The sequence below is a fragment of the Salvelinus fontinalis genome, chromosome 19, assembly GCF_029448725.1.
Source record: "Salvelinus fontinalis isolate EN_2023a chromosome 19, ASM2944872v1, whole genome shotgun sequence".
Lineage (NCBI taxonomy): Eukaryota > Metazoa > Chordata > Actinopteri > Salmoniformes > Salmonidae > Salvelinus > Salvelinus fontinalis.
The window spans coordinates 30,337,652-30,351,552 of NC_074683.1; the positions used below are offsets into that span (position 1 = coordinate 30,337,652).

A 13,901-nucleotide genomic window follows, 5' to 3' on the forward strand; every position below is an offset into this window, starting at 1 on the left:
CGCTGGTGATAGACTTAAGACCAAAGACGCTCAGTGTTATCCCTGACGAACCGTTTGCTAGGACAGAGGTAGTGGACGTCTTTGGTTTTACAGTACACATTAACAGGTTAGGGGTGAGATAGAAATCTGGATTGTTTTCCTGATAAGCTATGGACTGGGGGTGTGGCAAATTTCACGTGTGTGCTGTCGCTCCAAAATCTTACATTTAGAACCATTTTCGATCTATAGATATTCTCCAGTTCACCAACTGGCAGTGCCAGTAAAAATCCCACTTCATTACGATCAACGTGTATTGGGATTGCTGACCGCAGACTATAGTCCAAACGTGGTAGTAGTAGCTGAGGTCATTATGTCATGCACCATTGAGAGGGGCACTAGATATGAAAGGATTCTATTCATGGCCAAATCGTTCATAGAGGAGCTAACTTCACAGAGGAAATCTTCCAATAACCATCAAACCAATTGGACAAGGGGCATAGTCATGGTTCATGACCTCTACTATCTTTCCTACAGACAGAAGGGTTTTGTTCAGGAGAGTAACGTGTGTGTTTACCACCAGAATAGTGTCCTCGAGAGACTTTCCCACATGTTGCAACCTCACTGCCTGTGCTTTCATCTGTTGCTGGATAATTGGCATCTCTTGATTGTGGCTAGACATTTCTCTTGACTGTGGCTAGACTGATTGCGTTGACGGCAGTAGTACCTAGGGCTAATAGCGACCATACGGCTACACCTATCGAGAGTAGCGCCCCAACAAATTGTTTTTACTTGCAAGTTTCAGGAATAGTCTGCCCGGATGCCATTCGCACCAGGTCGAAAGACAAGGCGTGTTGGTCTGGCTGCGCCAAAGAACTTGTTTGGTATCGAGTTTAACACCCAATCTTACCAAAATGTCTGCTCCCACATACACTGTATATGGGAGGTCCACGACAACCAGTAGGTAGTGAGATAGTTCCAATGCGGATTGATAGCACACACACACCCCTATAGCGGGGTCACGTTTTCCAACTTTCTCACCTGGTCTTTCTCATCCTTCATTAAATCAGCGACTTCAAGGAGTTCTGCTGTTTTGTCATCCAACTTGGTCATTGTGTTCATTAACTGATCGTATTTTGTCTGCATCTTTTGGAATATAACATTATTGCTTTGAGTGGTTTCATTCAAAAACAAAAACTGTTTGCAGGGCATCAAGTTGCTCGCCCCTATTTTTTAGCTAGCTTGTCAGATCTAGTTTTGCGTGGACTTAATCATATTTATTTTTGGTTACAAGTTGTTCCTGTAGAATACAGACTTGGTCAAGAGTTTGCTCACGGTCTTTGTCATAAATGTTAGCCAGATCTTTCAATTGATCTGTGATACTGCAACGCAGTTCCAGTATCTTGTCTTGTCGGCTTTTATCGTCAACTTCCCGGTTCTCTACACCTGTCCCTTGAACTCCACAGCTTCCTGCTCGTGCCTCTGCTGGGCATTGAGGTATTGGACCACTGTCCATCTCTGCTGGTGAGCATAGTTTAGGGCTAAACTGGAGAGAACCTTCACAAGGCATCTACCTGATGGTCTATTTCGGAGAGCGTCTGTCACAATTTCTGCATTTTTTTCGCTTATGGCATCGAAATCTAACATTTTCAGCCCCTCGGCATAGTTAGGATTTGCATTGCTGCGGTCAGCGATCAATCTTTCCATGGGTGAGGGTTCACTTATTAGTGGGGGAACGGGTGGCAACCCATCTGATAGCTTGCTCATTATTATGATTAGCAGTTATTTCAATTTATGTAAAGTTTGGGTTTTGAGTTGGAAGCTGCCAACACGATTTAAAATCAGTTTATAAACGTTAATGAATCATCAATACTGGATCAGTAATTAGGGAGTTGGGCTAATAATGAACTTGCAAACGGAAATTTGATTGATTAATCGATATTAATGATAAATCACATCTGCATAGGCTATTTGGGAATTCAACTTTAACCTGAAAGCGTTGCTGTATCTCAGTTAATGTGGAAAAATTTAACAATGTCTCATTGGTTGGAACAAATCAGTTTGTGTATTATCCCAATAAACGACCTAAAAAAGGTAGTATGACAATTTAACTTGTTTATTAAATTGAACGACACAATGCTATCCAATCAGTTGAGATTGGTTGGATACCATGCAGTGTGCCCTGTTGTAACAAACGTGAGCATATGGTTGCTGTCACAGGAAATTATAAATAAATATATATTTTAAAATGACTTGCGATTCATAACCACTTATCCCTGAAAGCTGAACTCACACTGGATTTTAGCAAAGGCGGGACTTCCAACAATACCAGATCAGTAATGTGGGAGTTGGCTCCAATGAGCTTGCAAAAGCAAATTTAAACCTGTATAGGCTATTTGGGAATTAAACTTTAATTAATCTGAAAGATTTGCTTTATCTAAGTCAATGTATAAAGTTTAAAATGATATCATACAGTGTAAGCTGAATTATTTAAAAACAATTACTGGTGATTCTTCACCATCAGAGGTCACTGATAGCACAAGCTGAAATCCACAGGGTTCAAGCAGAGTTGGATCTTCACCACCAATAATGGGTCAGTAATGTGGCCGTAGACACAAATGAGCTGGTAAAAGCAAATGTAATCGATTAATCTATGTTACTTATGATTCATACCTGTCTAGGCTATTAGGGAATTAAACTTTAAATTAACCTGAAAGCATTGCTTTATTGGAGCTCAGAGCCCAATCAAGACAAATATAGCCGCCATATTATGCAGTCAAAAGAAGTCAGAAGTAACATAAACATTCACTTACTTTTGATGATCTTCATCAGAATGCACTCCCAGGAATCCCAGTTCCACAATAAATGTTTGTTTTGTTTGATAATGTCCGTCATTCATGTCCAAATTCCTCCTTGTTGTTCTAGCGTTCAGTACACTTTCCAAACTCACGACGAGCAGCAGGTCCAATGGAAAGTACAGACGAAAAGTTAAAAAGTTATATTACAGTCCGTAAAAACGTGACAAACGAAGTATTGAATCAATCTTTAGGATGTTTTTAACATAATTCTTCAATAATGTTCCAACCGGAGTATTCCTGTGTCTTCAGAATTGCGATGGAACAGAGCTCGCTCTCACGTGAACGCGCATGGTCACCTCATGGCAGACCTGACTAATTCCTCTCTCCTTCGGCCCCACTAAACAGTAGAGGCATCAGACAAGGTTCTAACGACTGTTGACATCTAGTGGAAGCCTTAGGGGGTGCAACATCACCAATATCCCACTGTATATTCAATAGGAGCTGAGTTGAAAATCGACCAACCTCAGAATTCCCACTTCCTGGTTGGATTTCTTCTCAGGTTTTTGCCTGCCTGATGAGTTCTGTTATACTCACAGACATCATTCAAACATTTTTAGAAACTTCAGAGTGTTTTCTATCCAAATCTAATAATAATATGCATATTCTAGCTTTTATGGCTTTGTAGCAGGCCGTTTACTCTGGGCATGCTTTTCAACCGGACGTGAAAATACTGCAGCCTACCCCAAAGAAGTTAAAGTGGAACAAATCAGTTTGTGTATTATCCCAATAAATGACCTGAAAAGGTAGTAAGGCAATGTAACTTATTTATGAAATTGAACGAGACAAATTATATCCAATCAATTGAGATTGTTTAGATACCATACAGTGTAACCTGAATTATTTAAAAACAATTTCTGGCGATTCTTCACCACCAGAGGTCACTGATAGCACAAGCTGAAATCACATGGGATTCCCGCCCAGCGCGGGATTTCACTTTGAACAAAGGGGAAAACAAAAATGGCTGCCCCCTTTGTTAGCTTAGCATCTGGTGCAATGCTTAGTTCCCTCCAACAAGAGAACAGGTTTACTAAGTGACATCTCATGTTCAACCTTTTCAGCGTAGTATGGATTTCTATGCTAGCAATGTTTCTGGACTATGCGGAAAACATAAAAGAAACACCGCCTTGAGTTCTTCACATTACCAAAACGCGAGAGGTAGAGAGATAATGACTTAGTTTTGGTCAAACGAATATATCTACTCAAATTTCTGTAATGGCCAGCTCATATGTCCTCTGCTCTAGAAATTACTTATGACCGAGTTTACTCGCTCCTGACTGCGATAGACAGAAATAACACTACGTTGTGGCCCAACGCGTCTATTCCTTTTGAATAACTAAACATCGGCCGGTTCATATGCCCTGGCTCGTAGTATTCGTTAAATCCCCTACACAGGTCAGATATACAACACAGGAGTGGTTCTCTCCCTACCAGTATCTGGGTGAAAAGCAAAAACCACACACACACCCAATCTCTCTCAACAATAATCCTGCCTATAGCTATTATCAGTGTATATGTATATTGCTACACAACTGCCATGGAATGAATTCAAAAGTGAGGCCTAGATTTATCTTAGATTCCTCACAGGGGGCACCAAATATATCATAACATTGTACCATTAATGTGACGACTGCTTTTCATCAAATAATGAACTATGTTTATAATTACGTGATTAAATTAATCAGGTAATCATTAACTCAGTAACCTGGGGCACCATGGGAAAAGTTTGTTTAATGAGTTTGTTAACCAAATTAACTCAAAGAATATCCGAATATCGATTTTACAACAGTCGCTAATTAATAAATTTCCTCTAGTCTCATCCTGAATGTCGCATAATTCATAAATCTGCAGAAACCCGGGTCTCACTAAATCCTCCCATACCACACCAATTGAGTTGATTATTTATTTACTCACTTGGATATATTTGTAAACTATGCTTAGTTTAGCCCTAACACCTTGCCCCGAACTACCGCTCGTGGGTCAGAATTATAATAAATGTAAATACTTGTTGGGTATCTCTCTGTTGGGCCCAGGGCTTCGTGGGCTGAGTTAAGCTTAGAGAGAGATGTTTGGCCAACATCCCGTTCTCTAGGTGATCGTCTACTTCATTCACGGGTTGTAAGTCTTTGATTGTGACATCTGGTGGACAATGTCCTTTTTCTTAGTTGTCGGTTTCCTTGCCCTCGTTCTGTAAGAGGGGTCTTCTGAGGACGGCTAATCAGCCTGGTAGATGGTTCCAGCGTGGGAATGAAAGCAGTGTAGACACACGATTCCTTGGAGAGAATAACCGGTGGTCCTGCTTGAATTCACATTCTTAGATACAGATACAGTTGAAGTCAGAAGTTTACATACACCTTAGCCAAATACATTGAAACTCAGGATTTTCACAATTCCTGACATTTAATCCTAGCAAAAATTCCCTGTCTTAGGTCAGTTAGGATCACCACTTTATTTTAAGAAAGTGAAATGTCAATAATAGTTGAGAATTATTTATTTCAGCTTTTGTTTCTTTCATCACATTCCCAGTGGGTCAGAAGTTTACATACACTCAATTAGTATTTGGTAGCATTGCCTTTAAATTGTTTAACTTGGGTCAAACGTTTCGGGTAGCCTTTCACAAGCTTCCCACAATAAATTGGCTACATTTTGGCCCATTCCTCCTGACAGAGCTGGTGTAACTGAGTCAGGTTTGTAGGCCTCCTTGGTCGCACACTCCTTTTCAGTTCTGCCCACAAATTTTCTATAGGATTGAGGTCAGGGCTTTGTGATGGCCACTCCAATACCTCGACTTTCTTGTCCTTAAGCGATTTTGCCACAACTTTGGAAGTTTGCTTGGGGCCATTTTCCATTTGGAATACCCATTTGTGACCAAGCTTTAACTTCCTGACTGATGTCTTGAGATGATGCTTCAATATATCCACATCATTTCCCTCCCTCATGATGCCATCTATTTTGTGAAGTGCACCAGCCCCTCCTGCAGCAAAGCAGCCCCATAACATGATGCTGCCGCCAACCCCGTGCTTCACGGTTGGGATGGTGTTCTTCGGCTTGCAAGCCTGCCCCTTTTTCCTCCAAACATAATGATGGTCATTATGGCCAAACAGTTCAATTTTTGTTTCATCAGACCAGAGGACATTTCTCCAAAAAGTACAATCTTTGTCCCCATGTGCAGTTGCAAACCATAGTGTGGCTTTTTTAATGGTGGTTTTGGAGCAGTGGCTTCTTCCTTGCTGAGCGGTTGATGTTGATGTTGATATAGGACTCGTTTTACTGTGGATATAGATACTTTTGTACCCGTTTCCTCCAGCATCTTCACAAAGTTCTTTGCTGTTGTTCTGGGATTGATTTGCACTTTTCACACCAAAGTACGTTCATCTCTAGGAGACAGAACGCGGCCCCTTCCTGAGCAGTATGATGGCTGCGTGGTCCCACGCTGTTTATACTTGCGTACTATTGTTTGTACAGATGAACGTGGTACCTTCAGGCGTTTGAAAATTGCTCCCAAGGATGAACCAGACTTGTGGAGGTCTACATTTTTCTTCTGAGGTCTTGGCTGATTTCTTTTGATTTTCCCATGATGTCAAGCAAAGAGGCACTGAGTTTGAAGGTAGGCCTTGAAATACATCCACAGGTACACCTCCAATTGCCTCAAATGATGTCAATTAGCCCATCAGAAGCTTCTAAAGCCATGACATCATTTTCTGGAACTTTCCAAGCTGTTTAAATGCACAGTCAACTTAGTGTAAGTAAACTTCTGACCCACTGGAATTGTGGCACAGTGAATTATAAGTGAAATAATATGTCTGTAAACAATTGTTGGAACAATTACTTGTGTCATGCACAAAGTAGATGTCCTAACCAACTTTCAAAACTATAGTTTATTAACAAGAAATTTGTGGAGTGGTTCTAAAACGATAATTAATGACTCCAACCTAAGTGTACGTTAACTTCCGACTTCAACTGTACAGCTACTCAACCGTAGCATTGATTGTTAAAGGCTCCTTTTTTTCCTTCAACCTCGTTTTGCGTTTTGGGGTCACGACTAGTCATGGACCTCGGCTGCAGCGTGCGGTCAACTTTGCCTGATATGTAAATTCTTAACTCACATGTTTTATACTCCCGGGGCAAAAAGGGGCGTTTCCGTCTTTATGGCAAGTTCTCTGGGGCGTGTCTAGTTACGAGGCAAGGTATCACAATGTACTTTGATCTCGATAGACAACTAAAATTCACAGTTCATCTTTACAAAAACATGCTCTTTGATCTGGATATTTTCTACACAAACGCACAGTATGTAAACATCATGTACATATTATGAAAACTCTTCAAGATACAATGTTCTCGTTATAACGTTGTCTTAACTTTTATTAACATAACAAAAATTACCTTCATTTTCATATTCCATCTATCGTTGTTACCACAAATTTGTCTGTTGAAATATATTGTCCCAAAGTCCATTTATTGCATGTTACCGTTCTGAGGTAGATTCTCCATAGACCCACCATACATTCTAATCCTCCACACTGAGAGGACAAAAGATTTGTCTGCTGCCTTATGATTTACAATGGGCATGAGGTGTCATAAAACCCCCCCTATCAATCTCTCTCCCCCACTGCTGGGGTGACAGATGTCTCTGTAGGACTATGATCCACGGTAACCTGACCTGAACAGAACAGTCATGACAAGTGTGTGTGTGTCAAACAGAGAGTGTGTTACCTCAAACATGGAGGGCTTTTCTTGGAGCAGCAGTGCAATGTATTTGTAGTCTGCATAGGCCCAGTACAGAGAGAGGGGGTAGTTCGAGAAACACCCCACATCTTCTGCACCAGTCTGACCCTCTGTCCAGGACAGAAACTCCTCCAGTTTGGCATCTACATATGAGCATTGAGTCTCAAAAAGAGGTGCTTTGACATGTTGGAGAGAAAGAGAAAGCCAAAGAGAGTGATAGAGAAGAGACAATGAAAGAGACAGAGGAGAGAGAGAGACAATCATGATAACATGTAATGTTCTTCAATAAAGCTATTAAATCAATAAATTCCATATCTAAACATTTTTAATCAAAAGACTATTATAAAGACTTGACATTTTATTTACACCCTGATTTCAATCATCTAGGCCTATTCTCTATTGGCGTCTCAATTTTATTTAGTCTGGTTGAACAATGTTTCAGTACCACGTGGCGGTATTAAAATGTATAATCAACCATGTTAAATTATACCTTGTCTTCTGTTGTCACAAATTATGTAGCTGTAAAAATGGATTTAGCAGTCAAATTACCCAGCTCCATATTATTGGAGGACACAGTCTCTATTGTTGCCCTTGAAATGAATGATCTCTTTAACATAGGCTACTGAAGGCTGGCAGACCAAGGGCAATATGTATGCTACCAAATGTACAAAGCAACTTTTATGGAGTTTTATTTAAGACCATATCCAACTGCAAAACTTGCCAGAGACGACTGGAGGAAGCTTGAGGTCAACTGTTCTGCAGCTGAACACTGACTAATAGGCCATTAACAATGGTTTGAAAACATTGGGAAGGCACAATATATCACCACCAAAGCAGAACTAAACTAAACATAGGCATACATTTGCAGTTTTCTACCATATTTTATTTTACCTTTATGAAAATAAATTGTTATATACAACAGTAAACAACAAGGTCTTTGGTGCCAAAGAGGCAACTTATCAAGGAGAAATATTAACAACAACATAGCCATTCAGGATGCATAGCACAGTGCTCAATGGCTGACTGCACTTCAATTATGATGACTGGTGGAGTAGAACATCTTCATGACAATGCCTAAAGTTTTAGTGTACAATGCCTAAAGTTGTTAGTCTCAGCGGCTGAGGTGATGCAAAGTACTCTGAAACACAATCAAAACTAACTGCAAATGCATCCAACAAGTTTGTAGAGTCACAAGCTTGATGTAAATCACTGCATGCTAGGAATATGGGACCAAATACTAACATTTTGACTCCTTTATTTATAAGAATTTTTAGGGGTGGCAATCATTCTGACCCCTACCTTTGAGAAAAAAAGTATTTCTTTTTAAACAGTATTACTTGTTGGACACTTAACAAACCTCCAGACAAGCTTCAATGCCATACAACACTCCTTCCGTGGCCTCCAACTGCTCTTAAATGCAAGTAAAACTAAATGCATGCTCTTCAATAGATCCCTGCCCGCACCCGCCCGCCCATCTAGCAACACTACTCTGGACGGATCTGACTTAGAATATGTGGACAACTACAAATACCTAGGTGTCTGGTTAGACTGTAAACTCTCCTTCCAGACTCATATTAAACATCTCCAATCCAAAATGAAATCTAGAATCGTCTTCCTATTTCGCAACAAAGCATCTTTCACTCATGCTGCCAAACATACCCTCGTAAAACTGACTATCCTACCGATCCTTGACTTTGGCGATGTCATTTACAAAATAGCCTCCAACACTCTACTCTGCAAATTGGATGTAGTCTATCACAGTGCCATTTGTTTTGTCACCAAAGCCCCATATACTACCCACCACTGCGACCTGTATGCTCTCGTTGGCTGGCCCTCGCTTCATATTCGTCGCCAAACCCACTGGTTCCAGGTCATCTATAACTCTTTGCTAGGTAAAGCCCCGCCTTATCTCAGCTCACTGGTCACCATAGCAGCACCCACCCGTAGCACGCACTCAAGCAGGTATATTACACTGGTCATCCCCAAAGCCAATTCCTCCTTTGGCCGCCTTTCCTTCCAGTTCTCTGCTGCCAATGACTGGAACGAATTGCAAAAATCACTGAAGCTGGAGTCATATCTCCCTCACTAACTTTAAGCATCAGCTGTCAGAGCAGCTTACCGATCATTGCACCTGTACACAGACCATCTGTAAATAGCCCACCCAACTACCTCATCCCCATATTGTTATTTATTTTTTGCTCCTTTGCACCCCAGTATCTCTACTTGCACATTCATCTTCTGCACATCTATCACTCCAGTGTTTAATTGCTAAATTGTAATTATTTCACCACTATGGCCTAGTTATTGCCTTACCTCCCTAATCTTACTTCATTTGCACACACTGTATATAGACTTTTCGTTTGTTTATTCCATGTGTAACTCTGTGTTGTTGTTTGTGTCGCACTGCTTTGCTTTATCTTGGCTAGGTCGCAGTTGTAAATGAGAACTTGTTCTCAACTTGCCTACCTGGTTAAATAAAGGTGGGAAAAAAAATAATCTGAGCAATTGTATTTGTATAAATAATGTAATTCCCACCTTTTTGGGAGCATACAATAAAGCCCAGTATTTTAACTATTTTTACACAGTCATTATTGCTGATCTTCATCAAGAGTGTCAATAATTTCAGACCCCACAGTACATACGGAAAGTACTCAGACCTCTTGACTTTTTCCACATTGGTTATGTTACAGCCTTATTCTAAAATAGATGAGAAAAAAAATCCCCTCATCAATCTACACACAATCCCCCATAATAACGAAGTGAAAACAGGTTAAGAATTTGTTGCAAATGTATAAAAAAAAAACTTTATGGTAGAATGGCCAAACGGAAGCCACACAATCAGTAAAAAGGCACACGACAGTCCACTTGGGAGTTTGCCAAAAGGCACTAAAGAACTCTGAGACCATGAGAAACAAGATTCTCTGGGGTGATGAAACCAAGAATGAACTCTTTGGCCTGAATGTCAAGTGTCACGTCTGGAGGAAACCTGGCACCATGCCTACGGTGAAGCATGGTCGTGGTAGCGTCATGCTGTGGGGATGTTTTTCAGTGGCAAGGACTGGGAGACTAGTCAGGATCGAGGGAAAGCTGAATGGAGTAAAGTACAGAGAGATCCTTGATGAAAACCTGCTCCAGAGTGCTCAGGACCTCAGACTGGGGCGAAGGTTCACCTTCCAACAGTATAACGACCCTAAGCACACAGCCAAAACAATGCAAGAGGGGCTTCGGGACAAGTCTGTGAATGTCCTTGAGTGGCCCAGCCAGAGCCCAGACTTGAACCCGATCAACCATCTCTGGAGAGACCTGAAAACAGCTGTTCAGCGACGCTCCCCTTTCAACCTGACAGAGCTAGAGAGGATCTGCAGAGAAGAATGGGAGAAACTCCCCAAATACAGGTGAGCTAAGCTTGTAGTGTCATACCAAAGAAGACTCGAGGCTGTAGTTGCTGCCAAAGGTGATTCAACAAAGTATTGAGTAAAGGGGTAGAATACTTATGTAAATGTGATATTCAGCCTAAAAGCCATTGATGCAGTCCTTTGGAACATCTACACTTTAAAGGGGCTGCATGACGTGCCTAGGGGGTAGGGGCTGCATGACGTGCATAGGGGGTAGGGGCTGCATGACGTGCATAGGGGGTAGGGGCTGCATGACGTGCATAGGGGGTAGGGGCTGCATGACATGCATAGGGGGTAGGGGTTGCATGACGTGCATAGGGGGTAGGGGCTGCATGACGTGCATAGGGGGTAGGGGCTGCATGACGTGCATAGGGGGTAGGGGCTGGAGTTGTTTCTGCACTGGCCCGTTCTCTTACTCTTCTTTTCATGCTGTCTCCTTCCCATTCTGAACCGGACAGCCTTCCCTCCAAGGCATCGTGACAGGTGGTCTACAGTCCAGAGGAGCACTGGCCAATCACAGGTAATGTTGAGGAAGACGGCAGGCCTCTGGAGAGATCCCAGGATCCTCTGGATCTCTTCTGGGCTGAATGGCTTGGGGGTCATAGCTGGGCCTGAGGATAACAGGTAAACAGGGTCAGGAGAGAGGTTAGTTAATACAATTATTATTAGCTAGTTGCCCAAATTCTATGCGATTTGTGTCCGACACACGTGTTGCCACATAGCCAATATTTTAATGAAAGGCAACATGAGGAACGTTCTGATTGCCTGTCATCTGCATCATCAGATCAAATGATCTTATAGGTAATTAATTATACAACAGATGCTGAATGGTGATTGGTTAAAACCGCATTCCAGCCAGTGTCTATTCCATAAATTACCACATGCTAAATCTATGACATTAAAAATGCCAATTTACTCTGTTCCATCTGACTGCGCAATCCACTAATTGAATAAGAGGAGGTGCTCTTATTCTCCATGGACTTTACAGTGTCCCAAAACTTTTTATAGTTAGATAGCTAGAGGATAGAAATTTCTGTTTGAAAAAGCTAGCCTTTGCTTTCCTGACTGACTGTGTGTATTGGTTCCTGACTTCCCTGACAAGTTGCACATCGTGGGGACTATTCGATGCTAGTGCAGTCCTGCACAGGATGTTTTTGTGCTGGTCGAGAGCAGTCAGGTCTGGAGTGAACCAAGGGCTATATCTGTTCTTAGTTCAACATTTTTTGAAATGGGCATGCTTATTTAAGATGGTGAGGAAATTACTTAAAGAACGACCAGGCATCCTCTACCAACGGGATGAGGTCAATATCCTTCCAGGATACCCGGGCCAGAAAGGCCTGCTCGCTGAAGTGTCTTAGGGAGCATTTGACAGTGATGAGGGGTGGTCATTTGACCGCAGACCCATTACGGACACAGGCAATGAGGCAGTGGTCGCTGAGATCCTGGTTGAAGACAGCAAAGGTGTATTTGGAGGGCAGGTTGTTTAGGACGATATCTTTGAGGGTGCCCGTGTTGACGGATTTGGGGTTGTACCTGGTAAGTTCATTGATAATTTGTTTGAGATCGAGGGCATCAAGCTTAGATTGTAGGATGGTTGAGCATGTCCCAGTTTAGGTCACCTAACAGCACAAGCTCTGAAGATTGATGGGGGGCAACCAATTCACATATGGTGTCCAGGGCACAGCTGGGGGCAGAAGGTGATCTATAGTAAGCGGCAACGGTGAGAGGCTTGTTTCTGGAAAGGTGGATTTTTAAAAGTAGAAGCTCAAATTATTTGGGCACAGACCTGGATAGTAAGACAAAACTCTGCAGGCCATCTCTGCAGTAGATTGCAACTCCGCCCACTTTGGCAGTTCTATTTTTTCGGAAAATGTTTATAGTTAGGGATGGAAATTTCAGAGTTTTTGGTGGCCTTTCTAAGCCAGGATTCAGTTTGCAAGCCCTGCCACATCCGACGAAGGTCGGAGCCGGTGCAGTAGGATTCAATCTTAGTCCTGTATTGACGCTTTGCCTGTTTGATGGTTCGTCGGAAGGCATAGCAGGATTTCTTATAAGCGTCCGGGTTAGAGTCCCACTCCTTGAAAGCCTCAGCTCTACCCTTTAGCTCAGCGCGGATATGGGTATGTACGTACGGTCACTATGGAGTCAACGTCATTGATGCACTTATTGATGAAACCGGTGACTGATGTGGTATACTCCTCAATGCCATCGGATGAATCCCAGAACATATTCCAGTCCGTGCTAGTAAAATAGTCCTGTAACTAAGCATCTGCGTCATCTGACCACTTCCTTATTGAGCAAGTTTTTACATTTTTGGTTTTAAGCAGGAACAAGGAGGATAGAATTATAGTCAGATTTTCCAAATGTAGGGTGAAGGAGAGCTTTGTACGTGTATCTGTGGGTGGAGTAAAGGTGGTCTCGAGTTTTTTCCCTCTCGTTGCACATGTATCATGCTGGTAGCAATGAGGTAAAGCAGATTTAAGTTTCCCTGCGTTAAAGTCCCCGGCCACTAGGAGCGCCGCCTCTGCATGAGCATTTTATTGTTTGCTTATGGCCGTATACAGCTCGTTGAGTGCGGTCTTAGTGCCAGCATCGGTTTGTGGCAGTAAATAGACAGCTACAAAAAATAGATGAAAACTCACTTGATAAATAGTGTGGTCTACAGCTTATCATGAGATACTCAAAACCTTGAAACTTCCTTAACCTTTTCACATGAGTTCCAAATCTCTCTAACGGTCGCCCCAGCGTGAGTTGTTTTATGCACGTGATGTCAAAATGCACTCACTGTTCCAAAATGTGATTATTACACAACAGGACATTTTACACACGCTGCCTGCTAATTATCTATAGGCTACGTTTCAACTTGTCAATTTCAAATTATTTTCTAACAGTTTGAATTGAAGTCTGTTCCACCTCCTCATTAATTTCCTATAGAAGTAGTCCATTTCAG

At 41.9% G+C, this 13,901-nt stretch overlaps 1 protein-coding gene across 1 annotated transcript in view; it reads right to left on the bottom strand.

The window, feature by feature from the left end:
* hspbap1 (hspb associated protein 1) overlaps positions 1-13,901 on the bottom strand; it is a 41,206-nt gene that overhangs the window by 19,561 nt on the left and 7,744 nt on the right. Inside the window, exons 2-3 of the mRNA XM_055871266.1 lie at positions 11,368-11,562; positions 7,545-7,732 (exon numbers count right to left, since the gene is read on the bottom strand). Of these exons, the coding sequence (XP_055727241.1) occupies positions 7,545-7,732; positions 11,368-11,554 (375 nt within the window). The 5' untranslated portion in view covers positions 11,555-11,562. The remainder of the gene's footprint in view (positions 1-7,544; positions 7,733-11,367; positions 11,563-13,901) is intronic.